Below are 22,881 nucleotides of genomic sequence, written 5' to 3'. Positions count from 1 at the left end.
GAAATAACAAAAAACTTATTCGGTGGAGTTTAGCTCTCCAAGATTTTGATTTCAACATCCAACACATCTCAGAAGCTTCTAACAAAGTGGCTGATGTACTCTCCCATGAAAGTTTCCCAGAATCAACTGGTTAAAATTGTCCTTGAGATGTGGAAAATATTGTTAGTCTTTATGTACTTGGTAGTATATTTAGAGGTGCATGTGTCTTATTAACTCTGTTTTTTCCTAGAGCTCCAGGAAGAAATCCCAGCCAGCGTTTCACCCTAGCTGAGATTTGGGGGGTGTGTCATAAATATAAAGGGAAGGGTAAATCCCTTTAAAAATCCCTCCTGGCCAGAGGAAAAAATCCTCTCACCTGTAAAGAATTAAGAAGCTAAAGGTAACCTTGCTGGCACCTGACCAAAATGACCAATGAGGAGACAAGATACTTTCAAAAGCTGGGAGGAGGGAGAAAAACAAAGGGTCTGTGTCTGTCTGTGTGATGCTTTTGCCGGGGACAGAACAGGAATGGAGTCTTAGAATTTAGTAAGTAATCTAGCTAGGTATGTGTTAGATTATGATTTCTTTTAATGGCTGAGAAAATAGCTGTGCTGAATAGAATGTCTGCGTGTCTTTTTTGTAACTTAAGGTTTTGCCTAGAGGGATTCTCTATGTTTTGAATCTAATTACCCTGTAAGGTATCTACCATCCTGATTTTACAGAGGTGATTCCTTTTTACTTCTATTAAAAGTCTTCTTGTAAGAAAACTGAATGCTTTTTCATTGCTCTAAGATCCCAGGGTTTGGGTCTGTGGTCACCGATGCAAATTGGTGAGGATTTTTACCAAACCTTCCCCAGGAAGAGGGGTGCAAGGGTTGGGAGGATTTGGGAGGGAAAGACATGTCCAAACTCCGATTTTTCAGGAACCCAGATAAAGTTTGGTGGTAGCAGTGGAAGTCCAGGGGCAAAGGGTAAAATAGTTTGTACCTTGGGGAAGTTTTAACCTAAGCTGGTAAAAGTAAGCTTAGGAGGTTTTCATGCAGGTCCCCACATCTGTACAACTAGAGTTCAGAGAGGGGAAGGAACCTTGACAGCTGGAGACAATGAAACCAGCTGGGAACCCAGGGGAGGTGGAGCCAGTGCAGAGGGTTTGCACAGGAGGCAGGATGCCTGGGGGAACACAGCTTTGGGATTCAGGATCCTGGGCTCCCGGGCAGGTGTCAGCCTCTTTCTGCTGCTGCAGTTGGAGGGAGGGGGGTTGCAGGGTGTGATGGGATGAAATCCATGTTGATGAGTGACCCCGGTCGGAGCAGAGATCTCTCCAGTCTATCATGAGCCAACCCCTCAGGTCAGGAGTTTATGTGGGGCTGGAGAAAAGGGATGGGGACCTGAGGGGCTCTTCCTTTGCTCCATCACCTGAGATGGTGTCTGCTATCATCAGGTGCTAATGGACACAGCATCACACTGGGCCCCATTGTTCTCTCACTGTTGATCTCAGCCAAGTCAATGGAAAGCAGAAGTGTCATGGCCTCACTCTCCCGAAAGCTCCTGAATCAAAAGGGTTGTGAAGTGCTGCAAGAATAGTCACATCTGTTTTTTGCTATACTTGCCCAAGGCTAGCCCTACCCTGAGAGGGGCCAATCACCTCCAGGAGGCACTGGTGAGCAACTTCAATTCCTTCTGAGTGAAGGGAACTCCGCGTTTCCCAGGGGACACTCAGAACCTCACAAACTCTCTAGCAAACACATGGAACTTGGAGTTTGGAGGAGGCTCATAGACTTTAAGGTCAGAAAGGACCATTATGATCATCTAATCTGACGACCTCCACAACGCAGGCCACAGAATCTCACCCACTCACTCCTGTAACAAATCCCTGACCTACGTTTGAGCTATTGAAGTCCTCAAATCGTGGTTTAAAGACTTCAAGGTGCAGAGAATCCTCCAGCAAGTGACCTGTACCCCACATTGCAGAGGAAGGCGAAAACCCCCCAGGGCCTCTGCCATTCTGCCCTGGAGGAAAATTCCTTCCCGACCCCAAATATGGCTAAACCCTGAGCATGTGGGCAAGACTGAGCAGCCAGACACCCAGGAACGAATTCTCTGTAGTAACTCGGATCCCACCCTATCCAGTGTCCCATCACAGGCCATTGGGCATATTTACTGCTAATGGTCAAAGATCAATGAATCGACAAATTAGGCTACCCCATCCTACCGTCCCCTCCATAAATTTATCAAGCTTAGTCTTGAAGCCAGATATGTCTTTTGCCTCCACTGCTCCCCTTGGAAGGCTATTCCAGAACTTCACTCCTCTGATGGTTAGAAACCTTCGTCTAATTTCAAGTCTAAACTTCCTGATGGCCAGTTTATACCCATTTATTTTTGTGTCCACATTGGTACTGAGCTTAAATATTCCTCTCCCTCCCTGATAGATTTATAGAGAGCAATCATATCTCCCCTCAACCTTCTTTTGGTCAGGCTAAACAAGCCAAGCTCTTTGTGTCTCCTTTCATAAGACAGGTTTTCCATTCCTCGGATCATCTTAGTAGCCCTTCTCTGTACCTGTTCCAGTTTGAATTCATCCTTCTTAAACATGGGAGACCAGAACTGCACACAATATTCCAGATGAGGCCTCACCAGTGCCTTGTATAACAGTACTAACACCTCCTGATCTCTTCTGGAAATACCTCAACTGATACATCCGAGGACTGCATTAGCTTTTTTCATGGCCACATCACATTGGCGGCTCATAGTCATCCTATGGTCAACCAATACTCCGAGGTCCTTCTCCTCCTCTGTTACTTCCAAGTGATGCTTCCCCAGTTTAGAACAAAAATTCTTGTTATTAATCTCTAAATGCATGACCTTGCACTTTTCACTATTAAATTTCATCCTATTAATATTAGTCCAGTTTACAAGGTCATCCAGATCAAATGCCTTACTGAAATTGAGGTGAATTAGATCCACTGCATTTCCTTTGTCTAACAAATCTGTTACCTTCTCAAAGGAGAAGATCAGGTTGGTTTGGCATGATCTATCTTTTGTAAAACCATGTTGTATTTTGTCCTAATTACCATTGACCTCAATGTCCTTAACTACTTTCTCCTTCCAGGCACCTGGAAGTCAGTCTGTGTGCACATGGCTGGAATTCTAGCTGTGGTGGTCACACATCTGAAATAGTTGTCTTGATAAAAAAGCAGTTTAGTTTTACAAGCATGGAATCCTCTCCTGTTATTACCCAACATGCAGTACATGAAAACTGGTGGCTGGGGTCTGCCTAGTGAGACCCGCAGCTCAGAAGAGTGTGTTTAACAGAAAAAACAAAGCAGCACCTAGAAACAGAGCAAACAGCCACTAAACCAATTCCTGCTCCAGGGCTGGCCACTTCACAAGGAGTAAGTACCACAGGCGCTCACTCCCAGCCAACAGGTGAGGGACTGAGCAGTGATCCCAGGTGTGAGTAGGAGCAGGGAGGCGATTTCACCTTTGCATATGGCATTGAGGAGGCACAAACTGGAATACTGCCTCCCATTCTGAGGTCCACATTTGGAAAAGGATGTTGAACAATTGGAAAGGGTGCAGAAAAGAGCTACAAAAATGATTGAAGAGCTGAAGAAATGCCTGACAGTGAGAGCTCAATCTGTTTAGCATATCAAAATGAAGATCAAGAGGGGAATTTGCCAGCTCCTGAGTCTTCAAATCCAGACTGGCTGCTGTTCTGGAAGATGCTTTACTCAAGCACCCCTTACTGGGCTCAGTAGAGGGTAACTGGATGAAATTCTATTGTCTGTGTTACACAGGAGAGGAGACTTGATGATCTAATGATCCTTTTTGGCCTTAAAATCTGTGACTCTGTGAACAATTCCTCTTGGCACAGATACACCAGAGAATCTAGCCTGGGGAATCTAAGGATGTTTCACTGTCAGGACAGCATCTCAGTTGGTGGAACATTCATATTGGAGGGACCAGAAGTAATTGCAAATTACATCAACTTAGACCCTTCCGGACTCTGCTAATCCACCCCTGAATTCATCCCACTGACTTCATTCCACTCACTGGACAGAGTCCCGTCACCTCGGCTTCCCATGGGGACTCAGAGGCTATCAGGAAAGGACGAGCGAGCGCTGAGGCTTCTGAGCTTTGCAGATCCCTTATCTCAGAAAAACAAACACAGGAAGCCAACCTGATGCACATCTTGTTACATGCCATCATATCAGCCAAAGTATTGCAGACAGGAAAGAGCTATCTTCCCACCCTGCCTTGCTCACACTTCCTGCTGCCCCACCACACCGCCCAGCCGGGGTGCCTCATAATCATTTGCTTCCCCAAGTAACTTATTCCTCATGGGTGAAATTTACCATAGTGCAGAGGGCTCAGCACCATTTGAGTCCTGGCCTCAACGGAACGTACGTAATGCCCAGACTGAGCATTGCTTACCATCAGAATGGACTGAGATTTCAGTGTCTTGGTGTCTTTAATTATTTAACTATTTCCCACTTTTGGGGGAAATTTGAAAACAGGCAAAGTTAATTTAGGGCCAGATTCTATAACTCGTTTAGGCTCCCAAGCCCCTTCTCTCTTCCCAGGGGCAAAATGGGATCCTCCCTTCCCACCAGTTTTAAACCCCTCTTTCTGTGGCCTGCTGTCAATAGATGCCTGAGTCTGTTTGACGGTATCAGCTAAAAGAGCCATCTCATCCACAGACTTGACATCTTCGTCCCATAGACACTGGTTTACTTCAGCCTTACATATGCTTAAGAAATGCTCTTGAGCAACAAGATCAAGCATTCCTTGAAAATTTGCCACCTCTTTACCCCTCACCCATTTCCCCAACAAATTTTCGATCAGATTCACCTTCTCCCAGCAGCCTTCCCGTAACTGCTCCCTGTCTCTCACCAGCCTGGGGGAAAACACCCCCTTCTCTGTCAGTTGGGTCATTTGTATTCCAGCAAACTACCCCCTGGCAATTTCCTGAACCCAACTCCTCTGTTATCACAGGCATTGGAGCTGCATCTTGATTTAAAGAGACATGGTTACTTTCCAAAAACTTATCAGAAATAGCATCCAGAAGAACAGGGACCTGGATTGGGGTACCCTCCGCCACCCCTTTCTCTGTCCCTGAGAAGTCAGCTGTGTGACTGCTCCCCTCCAGGAGGCTCCTTGTCAAAACCTGGGTCACAGACTGAGTGCCTGGGTGCATAGATCCTGACCCAGCCACCCTCCTAGTGTCCTGGGCATCCTGCGCCGAGTGACTAGTGAGGAGACATTCCTGTACCCCCATTATTCCTTCCCCAGTTCCCTCCTCTGGGCCCTCTCCTAAGACACATTCTACTGTGGGTCATCAGCAGGAATTGAACGTAGAATCTTCCGCACTAAAAGCATGAGCCTTGTACCCCTTTAGCTAAGGGATATGCAGCATAAGGACTGTCTGATTCCCTGTTGGCCTGTGAGGGCACTGTGACGAAGCGGGACTGTTCTTAATGTTTCCTCTTAATATTGTGGGGGTGCCTCAGTTTCCCCTAAGCAGTTCTTAAGTATCTAGGTGGTGGGATAAGGGTGTATGATCATTGCAGAGTCCTGGAGGGCAGGGGTGTGCAGGTGTCTGGACACAGAGAATGGCCAACACCCTGTTTCCTGGCAACTGATGGCCTGGGCCCTTCCCCCCTCCAAGGTGAGAGCTAAAGGGTTGGAGAGAAAGAGATCAGGTGACCTCCTGGCCCGGGAAAGGGACAAAGCCCAGAGGAGGAGGGGCTGGAGAGAGTTTCAGTTCGGGGCTGGCTGGGGCCATGGAGTGAAGTGCAGACGTGGTTGTCTGGCTCACTGCCCCCAAAATGGACCCAGCTGAGGGGTCCTTGTTCTCTGCACCTACAAGCTCTGTTTAGACCATGTTCCTGTCGTCTAATAAACCTTCTGTTTTACTGGCTGGCTGAGAGTCACGTCTGACTGCGGAGTTGACCCTCTGGCTTCCCCAGGAGCCCTGCCTGGGTGGACTCGCTGTGGGAAGCACACAGAGGGGCAGAGGATGCTGAATGCTCCGAGGTCAGACCCAGGAAGGTGGAAGCTCTGTGAGCTCTGTGTCCTGAAGACAGTCTGCTCCCAGAAAGGAGACTTCCCCAGAGTCCTGACTGGTTTCGTAGGGAGCAGTTCCAGAGCATCGCCCGGGGACTCTGTGACAGGCACCTAGCACACTTCAGGGGTTGGGGAAGATAATAAATAATAAAGGGCCCGTCCCCTTAGTGGGATCAGCTGCTGACTTCCGTGAGGTGAACTTGGCCCAAAAGACTCTGTTACCAGACACCAGAGATAAGGGGACTAAAGAGGAAGTTGCTGTGAGCGAGTTTGTGTCAGTTCTGCTTTTGGTTTTGTTTCGGGTTAATCTGGAAGGTGCCAGGGTCAGAATCCCAGAGCTTGTCTTCTGAGCAGCCATGGAACACCGAGGCTTCGCGTTTCCTCCAAGTAAGTAGAACCGAGTTAGTGATGACAGAGCCGTGGTGTATGGGAGAGTGTGGTAGGCAAGCCGCTATCCTCTGAATAGCTGGAGGCTTGCAGGGCAGCAAACCAAATGCACTGGGCGGGAGAACAAAGGGGAAAGGTGACAGGTGGCTGGATTTAGAGCTGAGCTCTCAGAGACACAGGAAACACACCTGGAACTAAAGGAACAGAGACGGTGAGAGAGCGCCAAGATGGTTTGTTCCTACAGCAGCCTGACTCATGGGAGCCCTGGCATTGGTCAGCATGGACCATGTCTTAACCTGTGCCTCTCTATGCTAAAGTCAGGAGTGTTGGATTCTGTAGGCCAGGTGGCTAATACATTCTTAGCTTGTTTTGGAAAGGCTGCCTGGCATTACTGAAAATACTCACTGAGAGCATTGTTCCCTGAAGGAGTAAAGAACAAACCTCTCACTGGAGTCTGGCTCTGCTGGTCTTACTACTGGGAGCCATGGAAAATGATGGGGATTGCTGGCACCCAAAGGCCTAGTTTTGGAGGCCACGGGTCTGCCCCTGTGGAACTGTGTAGGTCCTTGGGGCCCAGCACACTACAGGGATCTCTCCAAAGGGACTGGTTACAGGCTGTGGCATAGACCAGACCCCGTGACTCCATGACACCCTGCCCCAGGCCATTGAGAAGCTACTCAGACTCCAGCGTCCCAGCTGCCTCCTACAGGGCATCAGAGGATGAGACTAGAATGGAAAAATCCAGTGTCTACCTTCCATTCTCCCCACATCAATGAGGTCCAATGCCCTGATCCTATTTCTGATCTCCTAAGTCCCAGGATAAATTCAGGATAATGCCAATAAAAGTAAATCAATGGAGTCATTCCAAATTGACACCAGTGTAACTGAGATTAGGGTCAGACTCATACAAAGGTGCTTAGACTCCTTTAATTAGTAATGTCTCCCTGTGTTGTTTATTGCCATATCTTAGATTTGAAACAAATTTTGTTCATCTTCTCTCAAGTGTTTTTCCTCCTTGGACTGTTCTGGTTTCTACCACCAGCAAGCACCCAGATGACAAACAGAATTGGTAAATTCTCAGGTTAGTGAAACATAATGCCTTGTGTAACGTTTCTGTGCCCATAATAAGTGAGTATCATATAGAGTGTCTGTCATGAAGCTGGTATTGGCTTGGCAGCTCTCAGCAGCATTCTCTGGACTCTAATGTGGGGGTTCACTGCATCTGGGTCATTAGGAGCAGCAGAATGCCCAGAGGGGTGGGTCCACCTCAGGTTCTAAACAGACCCGGAAGGGAAAACCCAGAATTTTGAGAACAGGGAAGATTGGGTTTCAGGGATAATTCCTCCTTCTCTGTGCTCGTTTATTCATTCACTCCCTCTTTCTCCCTCTGTCACTCCTTAGGGTATTCTAGTTTTAGTCTGTTCACACTCTGTCCCATGGTGGACAAGAACCTCTTTCTGCTGCCATGTCCCCCTGAGAGGTCTTTTAATAGTGTCACTAGGCCACACTGAAAAGCCAGAGGTGGGCCCAGAAAGCGGTAGCTGGTGACTTCCTATACTGGACTGCAGTCCCTGGAGATCTGTCAGAAAGGAGCGAGGGAGAATGAAGTAGCAGTAACTCTGGATCTGTCGTTTTGTCAGCTTCCTCTTTAAGGAGCTGTGAGTATTACAGAATTGCAAATGAAAATTGAGATCCTGATCAATTTCATGTAGAAACTAGAAGCGCTGGGAAATTCTTATTGCCAAGAAGGCCGGTGGCACATTGGGCTGTATTAGTGGGAGCAGTGCCAGCAGATTGAGCGAAGTGATTATTCCCCTCTATTCAGCACTGGTGAGGCCACACATAGAACCATAGAATATCAGGGTTGGAAGGGACCTCAGGAGGTCATCTAGTCCAACCCCCTCCTCAGAGCAGGACCAATCCCCAACTAACTCATCCCAGCCAGGGCTTTGTCAAGCCTGACCCTTAAAAATCTCTTAGCAAGGAGATTCCACCACCTCCCTAGGTAACGCATTGCAGTGCTTCACCACTCTCCTAGTGAAACAGTGTTTCCTAATATCCAACCTACACCTCCCCCACTGCAACCTGAGACCACTACTCCTCATTCTGTCATCTGGTACCACTGAGAACAGTCTAGATCCATCCTCTTTGGAACCGCCTTTCAGGTAGTTGAAAGCAAATCCCCCCTCATTCTTCTCTTCTGCAGACTAAATAATCCCAGTTCCCTCAGCCTCTCCTCATAAATCACGTGCTCCAGCCCCCTAATCATTTTTGTTGCCCTCCGCTGGACTCTTTCCAATTTTTCTACATCCTTGTTGTAGTGTGGGGTCCAAACTGGACACAATACTCCAGATGAGGTCTCACCAATGCCGAATCGAGGGGAACGATCACGTTCCTTGATTTGCTGGCAATGCTCCTACTTATACAGCACAAAATGCCTTTAGCCTTGTTGGCCACAAGGGCACACTGTTGACTCATATAAAGCTTCTCATCCACTGTAACCCCTAGGTCCTTTTCCGCAGAACTGCTGCCTAGCCGCTCGGTCCCTAGTCTGTAGCGGTGCATGGGATTCTTCCGTCCTAAGTGCAGGACTCTGCACTTGTCCTTGTTGAACCTCATCAGATTTCTTCTGGCCCAATCCTCTAATTTGTCTAGGTCCCTCTGTATCCTATCCCTACTCTCCAGCGTATCTACCACTCCTCCCAGTTTAGTGTCATCTGCAAACTTGCTGAGGGTGCAATCCACACCATCCTCCAAATCATTAATGAAGATATTGAACAAAACCAGCTCCAGGACCGACCCTTGGGGCACTCCGCTTGATACCGGCTGCCAGCTAGACATGGAGCCATTTATCACTACCTGTTGAGCCTGAGTATCTAGCCAGCTTTCTATCCACCTTATAGTCCATTCATCCAGCCCATACTTCTTTAACTTGCTGGCAAGAATACTGTGGGAGACCGTGTCAAAAACTTTGCTAAAGTCAAGGAATAACATTTGGAGCATTCCAAACAGTTTTGGTCCCCCCACTACAGAAGGGATGTGGACACACTGAAGAGAGTCGAGTGGAGGGCAATGAAAATGATTAGGGGGCTGGGGCACATGACTGACGAGGAGAGGCTGAGGGAACTGGGGTTAATTTAGTCTGCAGAAGAGAAGAATGAGAGGGGATTTGCTTTCAACTCCCTGAAAGGGGGTTCCAAAGAGGATGGAGCTCGGCTGTTCTCAGTGATGGCAGATGACAGGAAAAGGAGCAATGGTCTAAAGTTGCAGTGGAGGAGGTGTATGTTGGATGTTAGGAAACACTATTTCACCAGGAGGGTGGTGAAGCACTGGAATGGGTTCCCTAAGGAGGTGGTGGAATCTCCCTCCTTAGAGGTTTTTAAGGCCTGGCTTGACAAGCCCTGGCTGGGATAGTTTAGTTGGCGTTGGTCCTGCTTTGAGCAGGGGATTGGTCTAGCTCAGTGCTTCTCAAGCTATCTGATGTGGGGGACCGGCAATTTTTTTTTCCAATGTGCGCGCAGACCGGCAGCCAATGGCTTGCAGACCAGCGCCGGTCCACGGACCACCACTTTGAGTAGCACTGGTCTAGATGACCTCCTGTGGTCTCTTCCAACCCTAATATTCTATGATTCTATGATCCTACAAATGGAGCCAAATCCTGAGAGGCATTGAGGACCAGCAGCCAGGCCCAGCCCTAGACCAAATGGTGTGCACCCCCTTCCATTTGTTAAACCTTTAAATACTTTATTTTTGATTGCATTTGTAGTCCATTTCATGACTTTGATGCATGATTTGTATGCATGATTTATCCCTGTCTCATGAGATTAACGGTTGATACTAGGGTTGCCAGGCATCCGGTTTTCAACTGAAACGCCCAGTTGAAATTGGGCCCTCGCGGCTCCGGACAGCACCACTCACCGGGCCATTAAAAGTCAGGTCAGTGGTGCAGTGAGGCTATGGCAGGCTCCCAGCCTGCCCTGGCTTTACGTAGCTCCCTGGAAGCAGCCAGCACGTCCGGCCCCTAGGCTCAGCGGTGATCAGAGAAGCTCCAAGTGCTGCCGCTGCTCCCAGGGCCAGCTCTGCAGCTCCCATTGGCTGGGAACTGTGGCCAATGGGAGCTGTGGAGGCAGCGCCTGTGGGCATGGGCAGTGCACACTGCACAGAGCCACCTGGCTGCACCTCTGCCAGGGGGCAGAACATGCCGGCCACTTCTGGGAGCTGCAGGTCAGAACCCAATTCTGCACCCTAATTCCCTCCCAGACCCTGCACCCTCACCCGCATCCCAAATCCTTGCCCCATGTTGGAACCCCCTCCCACACCCAAACTCCATCCCAGAGCCTGCACCCCCAGATGGAGCCCTCACCTTCTCCCACAGCTCAACCCTCTGCCCCAGCCTAGTGAAAGTGAGTGAGGGTGGCAGAGAGCGACCAATGGAGGGAGGGAGGCTGGAGTGAGTGGGGGGCAGGGCCTTGGGGAAGTGGCGGGGCTTGGGGAAGGGGGCGGGGGGCCAGGGTGTTTGGTTTTGTGCAATCAGAGAGTTGCCAACCCTTGGTGCTGCCCTGCTCCGTGTATAGTCGCGAGGGCATGGCTGACAATATTCTAGGAGGCTGGAGGAAAATGTAGTTCTCTGAAAATCTGGAAGGTTCCATGAGATCCTATAAAGGTCCAGAACATTCTAGGAGGCTAGTGAAAAATGAATCCATATATGGAATACCTGAAACATTTTACTTCAAACATTCTGTTTTCCCTTTTGTCGCTAACAACCAAAACAGCACCCCGAGCCCAGCGCCCCCCAAACCTGGCGCCACCAGTGGTTGCCTGGGTCACATGCCCCTAAATCCAGCCCTGCCGCCAGCTCCCATTCAGGCTAAGAATGATGGGCCTCATTCTCTTCTCACGTACATCAATGTAAATCAGGAGAAATGCACTGAAATCAATGGCGGTCATATGGTGTAAGGGACAGGAGAAGGAGTCCCAGCATTTCACATCTCCCCTCACTAATCGTATTAAAGGGCCTGAAGCTAGACAGTCAGATTCTCAGCTAGTGGAAATTTGAGAAGCTATATTACATTTGGCCTTAATTTTCTTTCCACTCAGGGCAGAGAGAGAGCTCTGGGAGTGAGGATAAAATGTTTATTGAGGGATATGATGTTTCTGGATCTCTCTATAAAGAGCCAAGTGGGATGTCAGCTGGGGGGTAATGGGCAGAATCCTCATCTGTTGTAAATCAGCAAGGTCTGTTTGTAGTCAGTGGTGCTACACTGATTTACACTATTTGAAGATCTGGCCTTATATAACTAAAAGAGAAATAAAGAAAACTTATTAAATGAAAGTTTTATTTAACTTTTTAAATTGTAATTTTATTTATCTGTTTCTTATGTGTGTTTAATAAAGAATTCTCTCTCTCTCTTTCTGTGTGTGTATATATATATATATATATTTAACAGTGGTGGTTACAAAAGGAGACCGTGCCAGTGATAATTTGACACAAGACCCCAAACCACACATATGTGTTTAATGTTGTAATAGTACAAAGGGCTTTTATTACTACCGTACCCCAATAGGTCCAAGGCACCTACCCTTCTCAACACAACAGACTAAGGTTCTATTCCCAACGCTGGGAAGGGTTGTAGGTTTTAATGCTTAGAGCACAAGAGACTGAGAGTCAGGAAACCTGGGTTCTATTCTTATTCTACTGCTGATTTGTGGGGTTACTTTGAGCAAGCTCCTAACCCTCTCTGTGCCTTAGTTTCTCCCTCAGTGCAATGGGGACAGTAATATTGACCCATCTCCTGGTGGGACTGAGAATTTTTTAAAGTGTTTTGAGCTTAGACAGGAGGTGCTAGGGGAGGGCAAACAATTATTCTTAGAGCTGAGTCCAAATCATTAAGTGTGCATCCGGATCTGACATTTTTCTGTGTTTCCATGAGTGTTTGGATCCAGGATTCTGGTTCTCAACAATTATAGAGATCAGGGACAATCATGGAGTTCTGATTCAGATTGGAACGTTCCCCGAAGTCGTGTTTGGTTCCAAGGTCTTTGTTGGGTTCTAAGCTGTCTAAGTTGCGCTTGTTTATTATTTAAAATAATGTTTACTATTGATAAAAATTATTTTCATTTAGATTAAAAATGTAATGGGGAAAATTTGCATTAAGCTGCATTAAGATTTTCAAGCTCCTTTTCTTTTTTACTGGGCCTTAATTTTTGGCCTGAACAAAGTTGATCCAGTCCCTTTTACTCTATCCACCTCTTGACAGTGTCTCTCTCCACCTCCAACGTTTTATTGCTATTTTTCCTTGCAGGCACATGTCAGACTGAGACTCTGGGAAGAGAATTCATCACCTCCTACATGGAGGACTGTGGAAACTCTAATCAATTTGAAGTGCAAATTACTGGCTACTTTGCCTTCACTTCAGTGTCCGTTTCCATCCCCAATTGCAAGGGTGACGGGGCAAGGTTTGAGAATAAGATTATGGTAAATCAGGGAGAGATGGTGTGGGTCAGGCTACCAGAGTCAGTGGGAGTAAAGGGCAGTACCAAGTTCTCCAAGGTGGTCCTAGTCAAGGCTGACAAAGATATCTCGGTAGTATCTGTCAGCAACAAACATGTGAGCCCTGAGACCACTGTGCTGTATCCTGTCTCCAGCTTGGGAAATGAACACTACGTAGTGACTCCCTCCACGGAATCCTTCGATAGTTACCCAGAGTTCTCTATTATAACGTACCAGGAGCCCAACTCTGTGGACGTCCATGTGAAAGGCAAGTTACGTTACCTAACACAGGTCTACTCCACTGGCAACAAACTGGGATTTCAGCTCCCCAGTTTCCAAGGCATCCAGTTACAAGGCATAGAAGATCTGTCTGGCACCAGGATTGTCTCAGAAAAGCCAGTGGCTGTCTTGGTTGGCCAGGTGTGTTTTTGTAATAGCACAAAATGCAACCACGTCTTTGAGCAGCTCCTACCAGTCTGCAGCTGGGGTACAACATACATCATTCCTCCCTTACCCTGGCAGAAAGTAGATGACATAGTCTATATCACTGCTTCCCAGAGCACGACTGTGTTGTATCAACAAGGGGAACAGCAAGAGAATGTTACTCTAACAGGAGGCAATGTACTCCAACTTCCTGTCAAGCCCTCAATCCCAGTCTACATCTCTGCTAACGTGGGCATCCAGGTGGTGTTCTACAGCCTGGGCGCAGCTATCCCTAATTCCTCCCACGCCTTCCTGATGAATGTTCCAGATGTTGCCAGTTACTGCCTGATGTATTCTCTAAATGAGCAGGAGGGCTTCCAGAACTTTGCCTTGATGGTGGCCAATACATCGGAGACTGGCGCCATCATCTTAGACAATCAGCCTCTAAAGGATGTGAAGTGGAACCCAGTCCCTGGCACTGAGTTCGTTTGGGGCATGCATACGCTTGGACCTGCCATGAGATCCCATGCTGTGGAACATGCCAGCTCTCCATTCGCACTCCTGAGTGTTGGCACTGCTGCCATGGACAGCTATGGGATTCCGGGTTCCTGCAGGAAGGGTGAGTAGCCTGGGTTTTAAATCTGTTTTGACCACGTTTTCTGTGCATGCTGCAAAGAAAACAGTGTCACAACCGGGGAGGCAACCATGGGCCTGGTGTAAAGTCTGTTGATTTTGATGGGGCTCCATTGAGTTACACCAGCTGAGAATTTGGCCCAGCATGCCATCCTAGGCCACCACTAGCCACAGTTACTCAGGCTATGTCCTTACTACAGAAGCTACAGCAGCAGGTACGGCGCTGCAGATGTGCCTCTGAAGCACTGTCGTGTAGACACTTGGTCCAGCGATGGAAGGGGTTTTTCTGTCGCTGTAGTTAATCCACCCCGCCGAGAGCTGGTATCTGGGTTGACGGAAGAATTCTTTTGTCAACCTAGTGGTGTCGACACTGGGCTTTGGATGCCTTAACTACGTCTCTCAGGGGTGTGAATTTTTCACACCGCTCAGTGACATAGCTAGATCTACCTAAGTTTTAGGCGTAGTCCAGGCCTAAGATTGTACCTGTGTTGCTAGCTGCACTCAACTAGTTTCCGCCCAGCTCATGTAGTTAGGCAGCTGCTCGCCAGCTGGTCTGAATTGGTTTAAGGACCATTGCACTTTTCCTCCCACACTTGGTTGTGATGCCCTCTGGGTACCCAAGGGAATTTTGTGCCTGATTCTTACTTATGCCAGTCCTGTGCTTGCACCAGGAACAGAAATGGTGGAGGAACAGGTCACTTTGAGCCACCTTTGTGCTCTGTGCATTCTGGGACCATGCAGGGTTGCTGTAATTTACCCTCTGCTTCCCATGGCCCCTGAGAACTAGAAAGTAGCTGTAGCATGGTATGTTCTGACCACATCCTTGATCTGCCTTGCAGATGAAGCCAAGATCATGTAAAGGCCCTTATACCAGTTCCACACGCGCTGTGGAGGGTCCCTCCACAGGGAACATTCTTAGAAGCCTTTTCCAGCCACTTGAACTGCCTTTTCCAGGCCAGAACAACGTAAGGCTTTTAGTGTAACTGAGGCCTGCTCAACACCTAAAACTTCAGTCAATCATAAGGCAGCCTAAGCCTCAGGGTAGGCAACACAAGGTCAACAGAAGACTTCTTCTCTTGTCCTAGCTACCACCTCTGAGAGGCAGATTTACTACAGCAATGGAAGAACCCTTCCATCACCATCGTCATGTAGACATACCTTGATGAGACTCAGGCCTTTTAGAAGTACAAGAGGAGGCTTAGAACAGTTCTTGGGAAGGGAAACTTCTCGAGTATTGATGTAACAACTGTCATCTTGGTAATCCCCAAGGATCAAACCCAGGACCTTGTGACTCCATGACCCACTCCTGATTAAGCTAAGGGACGAACTCCCATAGCTAGGAGAAAAGGAGTCCTTGTGGCACCTTAGAGACTAACCAATTTATTTGAGCATGAGCTTTCGTGAGCTACAGCTCACTTCATCAGATGCATACCGTGGAAACTGCAGCAGACTTTATATATACACAGAGAATATGAAACAATACCTCCTCCCACCCCACTGTCCTGCTGGTAATAGCTTATCTAAAGTGAGCATCAGGTTAGGCCATTTCCAGCACAAATCCAGGTTTTCTCACCCTCCACCCCCCGACACAAATTCACTCTCCTGCTGGTGATAGCCCATCCAAAGTGACAACTCTTTACACAATGTGCATGATAATGAAGTTAGGCCATTTCCTGCACAAATCCAGGTTCTCTCACTCCCTCACCCCCCTCCAAAAACCCACCCCCATACACACACAGACTCACTCTCCTGCTGGTAATAGCTCATCCAAACTGACCACTCTCCAAGTTTAAAACCAAGTTAAACCAGAACATCTGGGGGGCGGGGGGGTAGGAAAAAACAAGAGGAAATAGCCTACCTTGCATAATGACTTAGCCACTCCCAGTCTCTATTTAAGCCTAAATTAATAGTATCCAATTTGCAAATGAATTCCAATTCAGCAGTTTCTCGCTGGAGTCTGGATTTGAAGTTTCTTTGTTTTAAGATAGCGACCTTCATGTCTGTGATTGCGTGACCAGAGAGATTGAAGTGTTCTGGTCACGCAATCACAGACATGAAGGTCGCTATCTTAAAACAAAGAAACTTCAAATCCAGACTCCAGCGAGAAACTGCTGAATTGGAATTCATCTGCAAATTGGATACTATTAATTTAGGCTTAAATAGAGACTGGGAGTGGCTAAGTCATTATGCAAGGTAGGCTATTTCCTCTTGTTTTTTCCTACCCCCCCGCCCCCCAGATGTTCTGGTTTAACTTGGTTTTAAACTTGGAGAGTGGTCAGTTTGGATGAGCTATTACCAGCAGGAGAGTGAGTCTGTGTGTGTATGGGGGTGGGTTTTTGGAGGGGGGTGAGGGAGTGAGAGAACCTGGATTTGTGCAGGAAATGGCCTAACTTCATTATCATGCACATTGTGTAAAGAGTTGTCACTTTGGATGGGCTATCACCAGCAGGAGAGTGAATTTGTGTGGGGGGGTGGAGGGTGAGAAAACCTGGATTTGTGCTGGAAATGGCCTAACCTGATGCTCACTTTAGATAAGCTATTACCAGCAGGACAGTGGGGTGGGAGGAGGTATTGTTTCATATTCTCTGTGTATATATAAAGTCTGCTGCAGTTTCCACGGTATGCATCTGATGAAGTGAGCTGTAGCTCACGAAAGCTCATGCTCAAATAAATTGGTTAGTCTCTAAGGTGCCACAAGGACTCCTTTTCTTTTTGCGAATACAGACTAACACGGCTGTTACTCTGAAACATAGCTAGGAGCTGTAGCAGAACCAGACCTTTGGTGGAGCAGCCCCAGAGGACACATAAGACACACTGATCAATGAGACACACAGACAAAGCTTAAGTGAGTATTAACCAGGTGATGTGTGGACACACACCAGGCTTTTAGGGCTGAATGTATTGCTAACTGATTATAAACTCAGTTGAAAGTTGTCAGACAGGGCTAAAGGGATCAATGGAGCTAAAGGGAGAAAACACCTGCTGGGTTTCAGGAGATCATCAACTTTGTATTCTGGAAGGAAGAAAGGATGGCCCTTGTGGCTAAAATGCTAGGCTGGGACTCAATCGATCAAGCTTCCATTTCCAGCTCCGTCATAGAGTCCGTGTGAGTGTGGTCTTAGGTGTGTCACTTTGGCCAAGATTTTCAAAATCGCCTTGTGATTTTGCTTGCCTAACCTGACACCTTAAAGGGTGAGTGCTCAGCACTTTTGAAAGTCAGGGCCCTTTTAAGATGTCTGAAATCACGAGACACTTTTGAAAACCTTAGCCCTGCAGATGTTGACTTGATGTAATTGTCCGTGCCTCTCTTTCTGTTGCTAGATGTTACCTTTAAATGCCAGACTGAGACTCAGCAGATAAAAGAGCTGTTGAAGATGTGCAAAGATATCTTTCAGCAGGTACGTGTAAGGGGTTTATTTGGGCTTTGAGGGTTTTCACAAAGAGTACACAGAAAACTTTGAGCCTGAGGATTCTCTGCTTATCCAAGGTTTACCACTGACTTCAGTGGGAGCAGAATCAGTCCAACACAAAGTGCTTTTGAAAACTCAACCTTCAATACTATGTGAAATACCAGCATGTCTGTGGGCTTCAGCACACTTAGCCTTAACATGTATAATCTGTGGGCATAGTAGTGGGACAGCCAGCCAACCATAGGTCAAAGCGAGATCATGATGAGGAACCGTTTACCTTAATTTTGGGTGGCCTTTCCATGCTTGTAGAAATAACCCATTTCCTCTGATTGTTCTGCAGGGCAGCACCAGTGAATTTTGCTCCTTCATGAATTCAACCTTAGTGAATTTGGAGACCATGTGTGCAGAGGACAGAGCAGCATCGCTGGAGGTTAGAGGTTCTGCCCCTACGTGGGTGGGCGCTCTATGGCCAAATGCCCTGCGCATTGGTATAGCCCTCTCACTTTGGGGGAAATTGTAGCTGCTCTTCAGAAAAGGGGTGTGTGCGCATGTGCATGATCTCTAGCTGAAGGGGCAGGGGATCTGGGTTCTGTCCCCACTGCTCCTAGGAAGATCCAAATTGCTTCCGGGGGCAACACAGAGAGAACCGAGATGTCTGCTGATTGGTTGTAATGTTCTCTGGCACCTACACTGAAGGGACCAGGGATGAGGAGCGAATGACACACGGTGTTAGACGTACCCTGGCTTCAGGTTACTGTGAAGTCCTGAGCAAGCCTCAGTTGCCTCACTCGCTCAGTAAAGGGCTCCCTCTTGGAGAATGGTGCAGTCCCTCTGAGTGGGAAGGTCACTATGAACCCATATGTCCCTAAGAGGGTCATTGTTCCCCTGGGAGTCTGAAGAATGTGGCTCATGAACCACTGAAATCCTCCGTCCTTCTCAGGGTGTTTCCTTTCCCAATCCCAGGACGTTGCTCGCCCCTTTGGTTCCTTCCTGAATAGCTCCATCTTCAGTGCTGGTGGGAGCAAGAGCAAGTGGGAGGTGGCCTCCACCGTGACCTTCCTCCTGCGGAGTGTGGAATTGGCTGCACTGACGGTTGCTTTGCGGTCTCCGGAGACTAAGACCCAGATCGTGACAACAGAGTTTATGGGTGAGGAGGATGAGAGGCTCCCACATCGCCTCGTGGCAGCTGTGAGATGGGGGGTTATACACTTTTCAGTGCAGAACACCACTGCAACCTCACTGCCCCTCCCTCAGGGTTTAAAACCCAGCCCTGGGCGGCAGCTGAATGAGCCACGGAGAGACGTTAACCATTGAGAGAAACTAGCCCCAGGCCCCTCCCTCTCTGCCCAAGGCCCATCCCCTCCTCTTCCATCCCCCATCTTCCACTAGAGCCCAGAGAAACCTGCCTCGCACCCCGCGCTACCCCAGACCCGGAGCGTCAGATGGGTAGTGCAGCCGGAGCACCCCCAGCCCTAGAGTGCTGGGCAGCCGGAGCATCCCCAACTCCAGCGCCGGGCAGATGGGCAGACAGCGTGACGTGGCATGGCCCCAGCCCCAGCGCCCCCAGCCCTGGGCCTTGTGAGCACCTGCCTGCCCCAGCCTGCCTGCCCCAGCCTCTCAGCCATGGAAGAGTCGGAAGGGAACTGGAAGCAGGCAGGAGGGAGCCTGGGGGCAAAGCATGGGCGGGGCCATGCCAGGCTGTTTAGGGAGGCACAGCCTTCCCCGGCCTATGCTACCCACCACCCATAAACCCAGCCCTGGGGCTTTGCAGCAATGGCAGCTGCCTGAGAGGGGTTTAAAAGCAATGCCAATCTCCTGTCGCCACAGGCAGCTGCCATTAGTTCCTCCTTTCACTCCCTGCCGCAGCAATACCCCTTCTTGCTGCTTCCCCTGCTACAGCGCAGAGGTGAGGCAGCAGGGAGAAGTTGCCTTCTGCCTCTTGGCACAGTGGCATCTTCATGGGGGCGCAGGCATGATGGATCACAGAAGGTCAGCCAGAGGGGCTCAGGGAAATGCAGAGAGATGGAGGTGAGGGGGAACGGGGAGGGGTGGTGGGATTCAGAGATAGTGGAGCTCCAAACCTGCCTTGCCCTTGCAGCAAGAGGCGTTGCCATTTCCCTCCCCAGCTATCGAGACGCTCCTCGTCCAAGCTGCAAGTCGCTGTGATGGGGTCTTCAGGCTGAGAGGTCAGGAGGAGACAATGGACATTCACTGCAATGCCGTCACCAGAGCAGCCACAGAAGGTACCATCCTGGTGCTTCCCAGGCACTCACCCCTTTAGACACCAAACCCCGGCCCTAGTTCTCCCCTTCCTCTCGCCCCACGCTGGCTTGCTTGCCTTTGTTATCCTGACACTAGTGTGGACCTTGTTGGCTGAGCCAGTGTTTCTCAGGCCGTTGAGCTCTGCAGAGCCCTTCATTCCTGGCTGTCCCTCAGCATGAAAACCAACCCATGTGGGGCAGGGAGGAGAGAGAAGCTTTGATGGGCATATGAATTGGTCCAGAGAATGGAAAGATCAGAGATCTGTTGGCCGAACACATGATGTCCTGATGATGAGCCCAGCTAGGCCCCAGGTTGAAGTGTGTGACTTCCTGGAATGGAACCAGGATAATATTGACCAGTTTTACTCCAATTTTCAGGCCAGTATGACGTAACTGGGACTGGTTCTTAATTCTTTAGCCCCAGGGAAAGCTCCTCACTAACCAACCCCTCTGCCTCTCCTAACCAAGAAAAACTATGGCTTCACCTCAGTGCCTTTCACCTAGGGCTGTGTACCGAGCTGGATAAGGTGCAGTATGGGGGTATGATTTCTAAAGAGCACTAACTAACTGTGCATTAATTGGTCCGTATAGACCCTACTAGTGTAGGTTCCCTAGTGTGCTTTAATGTACGTTAGTGCACTTTAGGAATCACACTCCCATAGTGCACGCCAGATGTTTCCAACACAGAAGTGCTTCTGTGGAAGAAGAGGGAGGAGGCAACATATTCGAGTGGTTAAAGCTCAAAATGCTAGCCAGGACTCCTGGGTTCTTTTCCCAGCTCTGCCCCAGACTCGCTGTGACCTTTGGCACCTGGCTTGCTCTTTCTTTGTCTCAGTGTCCCTGTCTCTACGATGAGGCATCATTTCATGTTTTCAGATCCTTGGGCTGTTGCTTTTATTTCTTACTCCACGCTGGACTCCATCATTAGCACGACATTACTTGATGAGGGAGATCTAATGGCTGATGAGAAAATGAGGAATTTTCACCTGAATTCCAGGGTGGTGAGTGGGGCTATCGGAGATGGGAGGCCCATGTACCTCTCCAGACCTGTGAATTTCACCCTGCACCATAGACAGGTGAGTGTAGATCTTTTTACTTTGCTGTGTGCCCGGGACTCCAGCTGGTCACTTGAAAGGTGCGTCTCCTGCAGGGCATTTGAGTTCTGCTGCCTTTCTGGACTGAGAAACAGTTATCTGAGAAATAGAGGGAGCTTCTTCAGTCCTGACGCTGGGGCTGTTTTGATGGAGGACATTAGGTAGGGTTCACGCCAGGCCTGATTATGATTAATCATGTAAAATGCTCAGGAATAACAATTGTGCCTGGCTCACCCCTTAGAGCAGGAATAAATGGAAGGCAATTCCCTATAGCAGTGGTCCCCAAAGTTTTGAGGGTCTCACCCCCCCGACCCCATTCACAGCTCTTCCCCTGAGCCAGGGCCAGGAGTGGGGCCGTGGCTCGGGGGCAGGAGGAAAGGACACAGACAGGGGTAAGGGGGCCAAGGCTGGGACTGCAGCTGGTGGTGGGTCTGGGTCTGGAAGCAGGGCCAGAGCCGTGGCCGGGAGCTGAGGCTAGGAGCAGGAATGGAGCAGGAGGCAGGCTGCGGTGGGGGCCAGCAGCTGAGTCCATGGCGAGGTGTGGCTCCACTCCCAGCCCTGCCCCTTCCCCCAGCCTGGGCCGGGAATGGAGCTGCAAGAGGCTGGGGCTGGGAGTGGAGCCATGCTGAAGCTGGGGACGGTGCCAGACATGGGGCTGGAAGTCAGGGATGCGACTACTGGTGGGACCAGAGCAGAGCTCAGGGTGGGGAGGGGCTGGCTGGTGCTCCCTCTCTGCCCCCCATGGGGGCTGACCCAGGACCTGTCATGTCCCTCCAAAGGGGGGCGCACCCCACAGTTTGGGGACCTCTGCCCTATAGATAGAAGAGTTCAGGGAAACGGCATGAGATGGTGCCGTCTTTGAGAAAGTAATGAACTTGCTAGAGTGCATGTGGGTATTTGTGGGCGGGTGTGTGAATGCCTTTTAACGGCTCAAATCAAAACTTCACAATTGTGTGTCATAGACCCCACAGTGCCCAGAGTTAAGGGAATTACCACTTTAGCTCTGGGGTCAGGGACTTGTGCTATTGGAGCGGGAGGATCTCGCTTGTATTTCCACTGCCAATGGGAAGTCCCAAATGGCTGTTACGTGCAGCACAATGAGAGTCATGAAGCCGTTGATGATTTCAGGTTTATTATTGTCTATTATAAACGTGTGACAAAAGAAACAGTATTCTACCCATGACCCAGTGAGGACGATGATGGGGTGTTTTGGTTTCCAGGCAAAGAAAGAGGAGGAAGAGACTCGCTGCGTTCACTGGAAATTCATTGCTGGGAAAGGCACCTGGGCTGTGGATGGCTGCAAAAGTCTCCAGACGAACAGCACTCACACCATCTGCAGCTGTGACCATCTCTCCAGCTTTGCACTCCTGATGGGTCACACCGGAGTGGAGGTATCTCAGTGTCAGACAAAATCAGTGGGAATTTTGCCTGAATGACCGCTGAGTAGGAACCTCAGGGTATAATCTGTGGCCATACAGGATGGGTGGGGTTTTGATCTGAGGTGCCTAGAGTAGCCCACACTGAAAATGCCAAGGTCACGGCAGGCTGCAAAAAGGAGAGCAGATTTCCCCAAAACTGCTGGTTAACACTGTAGTTAGAATCACCAACCAGTCACAATCTGTGCTCCAGATCCCCAACACTGGTTACTGAGAAGCTGAAAAAAAGAAATCACACAGCCCCCTTTATTGCATTCCAGTCTCTGGCTCCCAATCAGCAGATAGGGCCTGTAAAATGAGAAGTTACTTAAAAGCTCTATTCAGTTAACAAAATGTTCTTCTGATCTCCCAAGGGGCAGCCACATTGCCAGGTCAATATCAGTTTGGCTCTTACCCAAAATACCATGCTGCCAGTCAATCCTTTAGTATCTAAAACTAAAGGTTTTTATTATAAATGAAAAGAAAAGAAAGAGAGTTGTTAAATGATCAAAGCAATCCGATACATATGACTTCAAGGTCCATATATCAGGTTCTTAGCAGCGTTGGTGAGTTTGCTGGCTTGTAAAGTCCCTCTGGAACACATCCAAAGCTTAGATGGGTCTATCAGACCTTTGTTCAAAGCTTCAGTCTGTCGAGAAGTTACTCCAGAGGTGAGAAGCAGGATTGAAGACAAAATGGAGGTGATGCAGCTGCCTTTTTCTA

General features: G+C 48.9%; 1 protein-coding gene across 1 annotated transcript in view; it reads left to right on the top strand.

Annotated features, from left to right (window-relative positions):
• Nucleotides 1-6,319: 6,319 nt before the first annotated feature.
• The window catches only part of LOC144277793 (adhesion G protein-coupled receptor E1-like), a 29,288-nt gene continuing 12,726 nt past the window's right edge, over nt 6,320-22,881 (top strand). Inside the window, exons 1-9 of the mRNA XM_077838786.1 lie at nt 6,320-6,432; nt 7,436-7,513; nt 12,735-13,964; nt 17,300-17,376; nt 17,729-17,818; nt 18,352-18,535; nt 19,515-19,631; nt 20,526-20,725; nt 21,964-22,134. Of these exons, the coding sequence (XP_077694912.1) occupies nt 6,402-6,432; nt 7,436-7,513; nt 12,735-13,964; nt 17,300-17,376; nt 17,729-17,818; nt 18,352-18,535; nt 19,515-19,631; nt 20,526-20,725; nt 21,964-22,134 (2,178 nt within the window). The 5' untranslated portion in view covers nt 6,320-6,401. The remainder of the gene's footprint in view (nt 6,433-7,435; nt 7,514-12,734; nt 13,965-17,299; nt 17,377-17,728; nt 17,819-18,351; nt 18,536-19,514; nt 19,632-20,525; nt 20,726-21,963; nt 22,135-22,881) is intronic.

Source organism: Eretmochelys imbricata, chromosome 20, assembly GCF_965152235.1.
Source record: "Eretmochelys imbricata isolate rEreImb1 chromosome 20, rEreImb1.hap1, whole genome shotgun sequence".
In the NCBI taxonomy this organism is placed as follows: Eukaryota; Metazoa; Chordata; order Testudines; family Cheloniidae; genus Eretmochelys; species Eretmochelys imbricata.
This window is presented reverse-complemented; position numbering and strand designations above follow the sequence as displayed.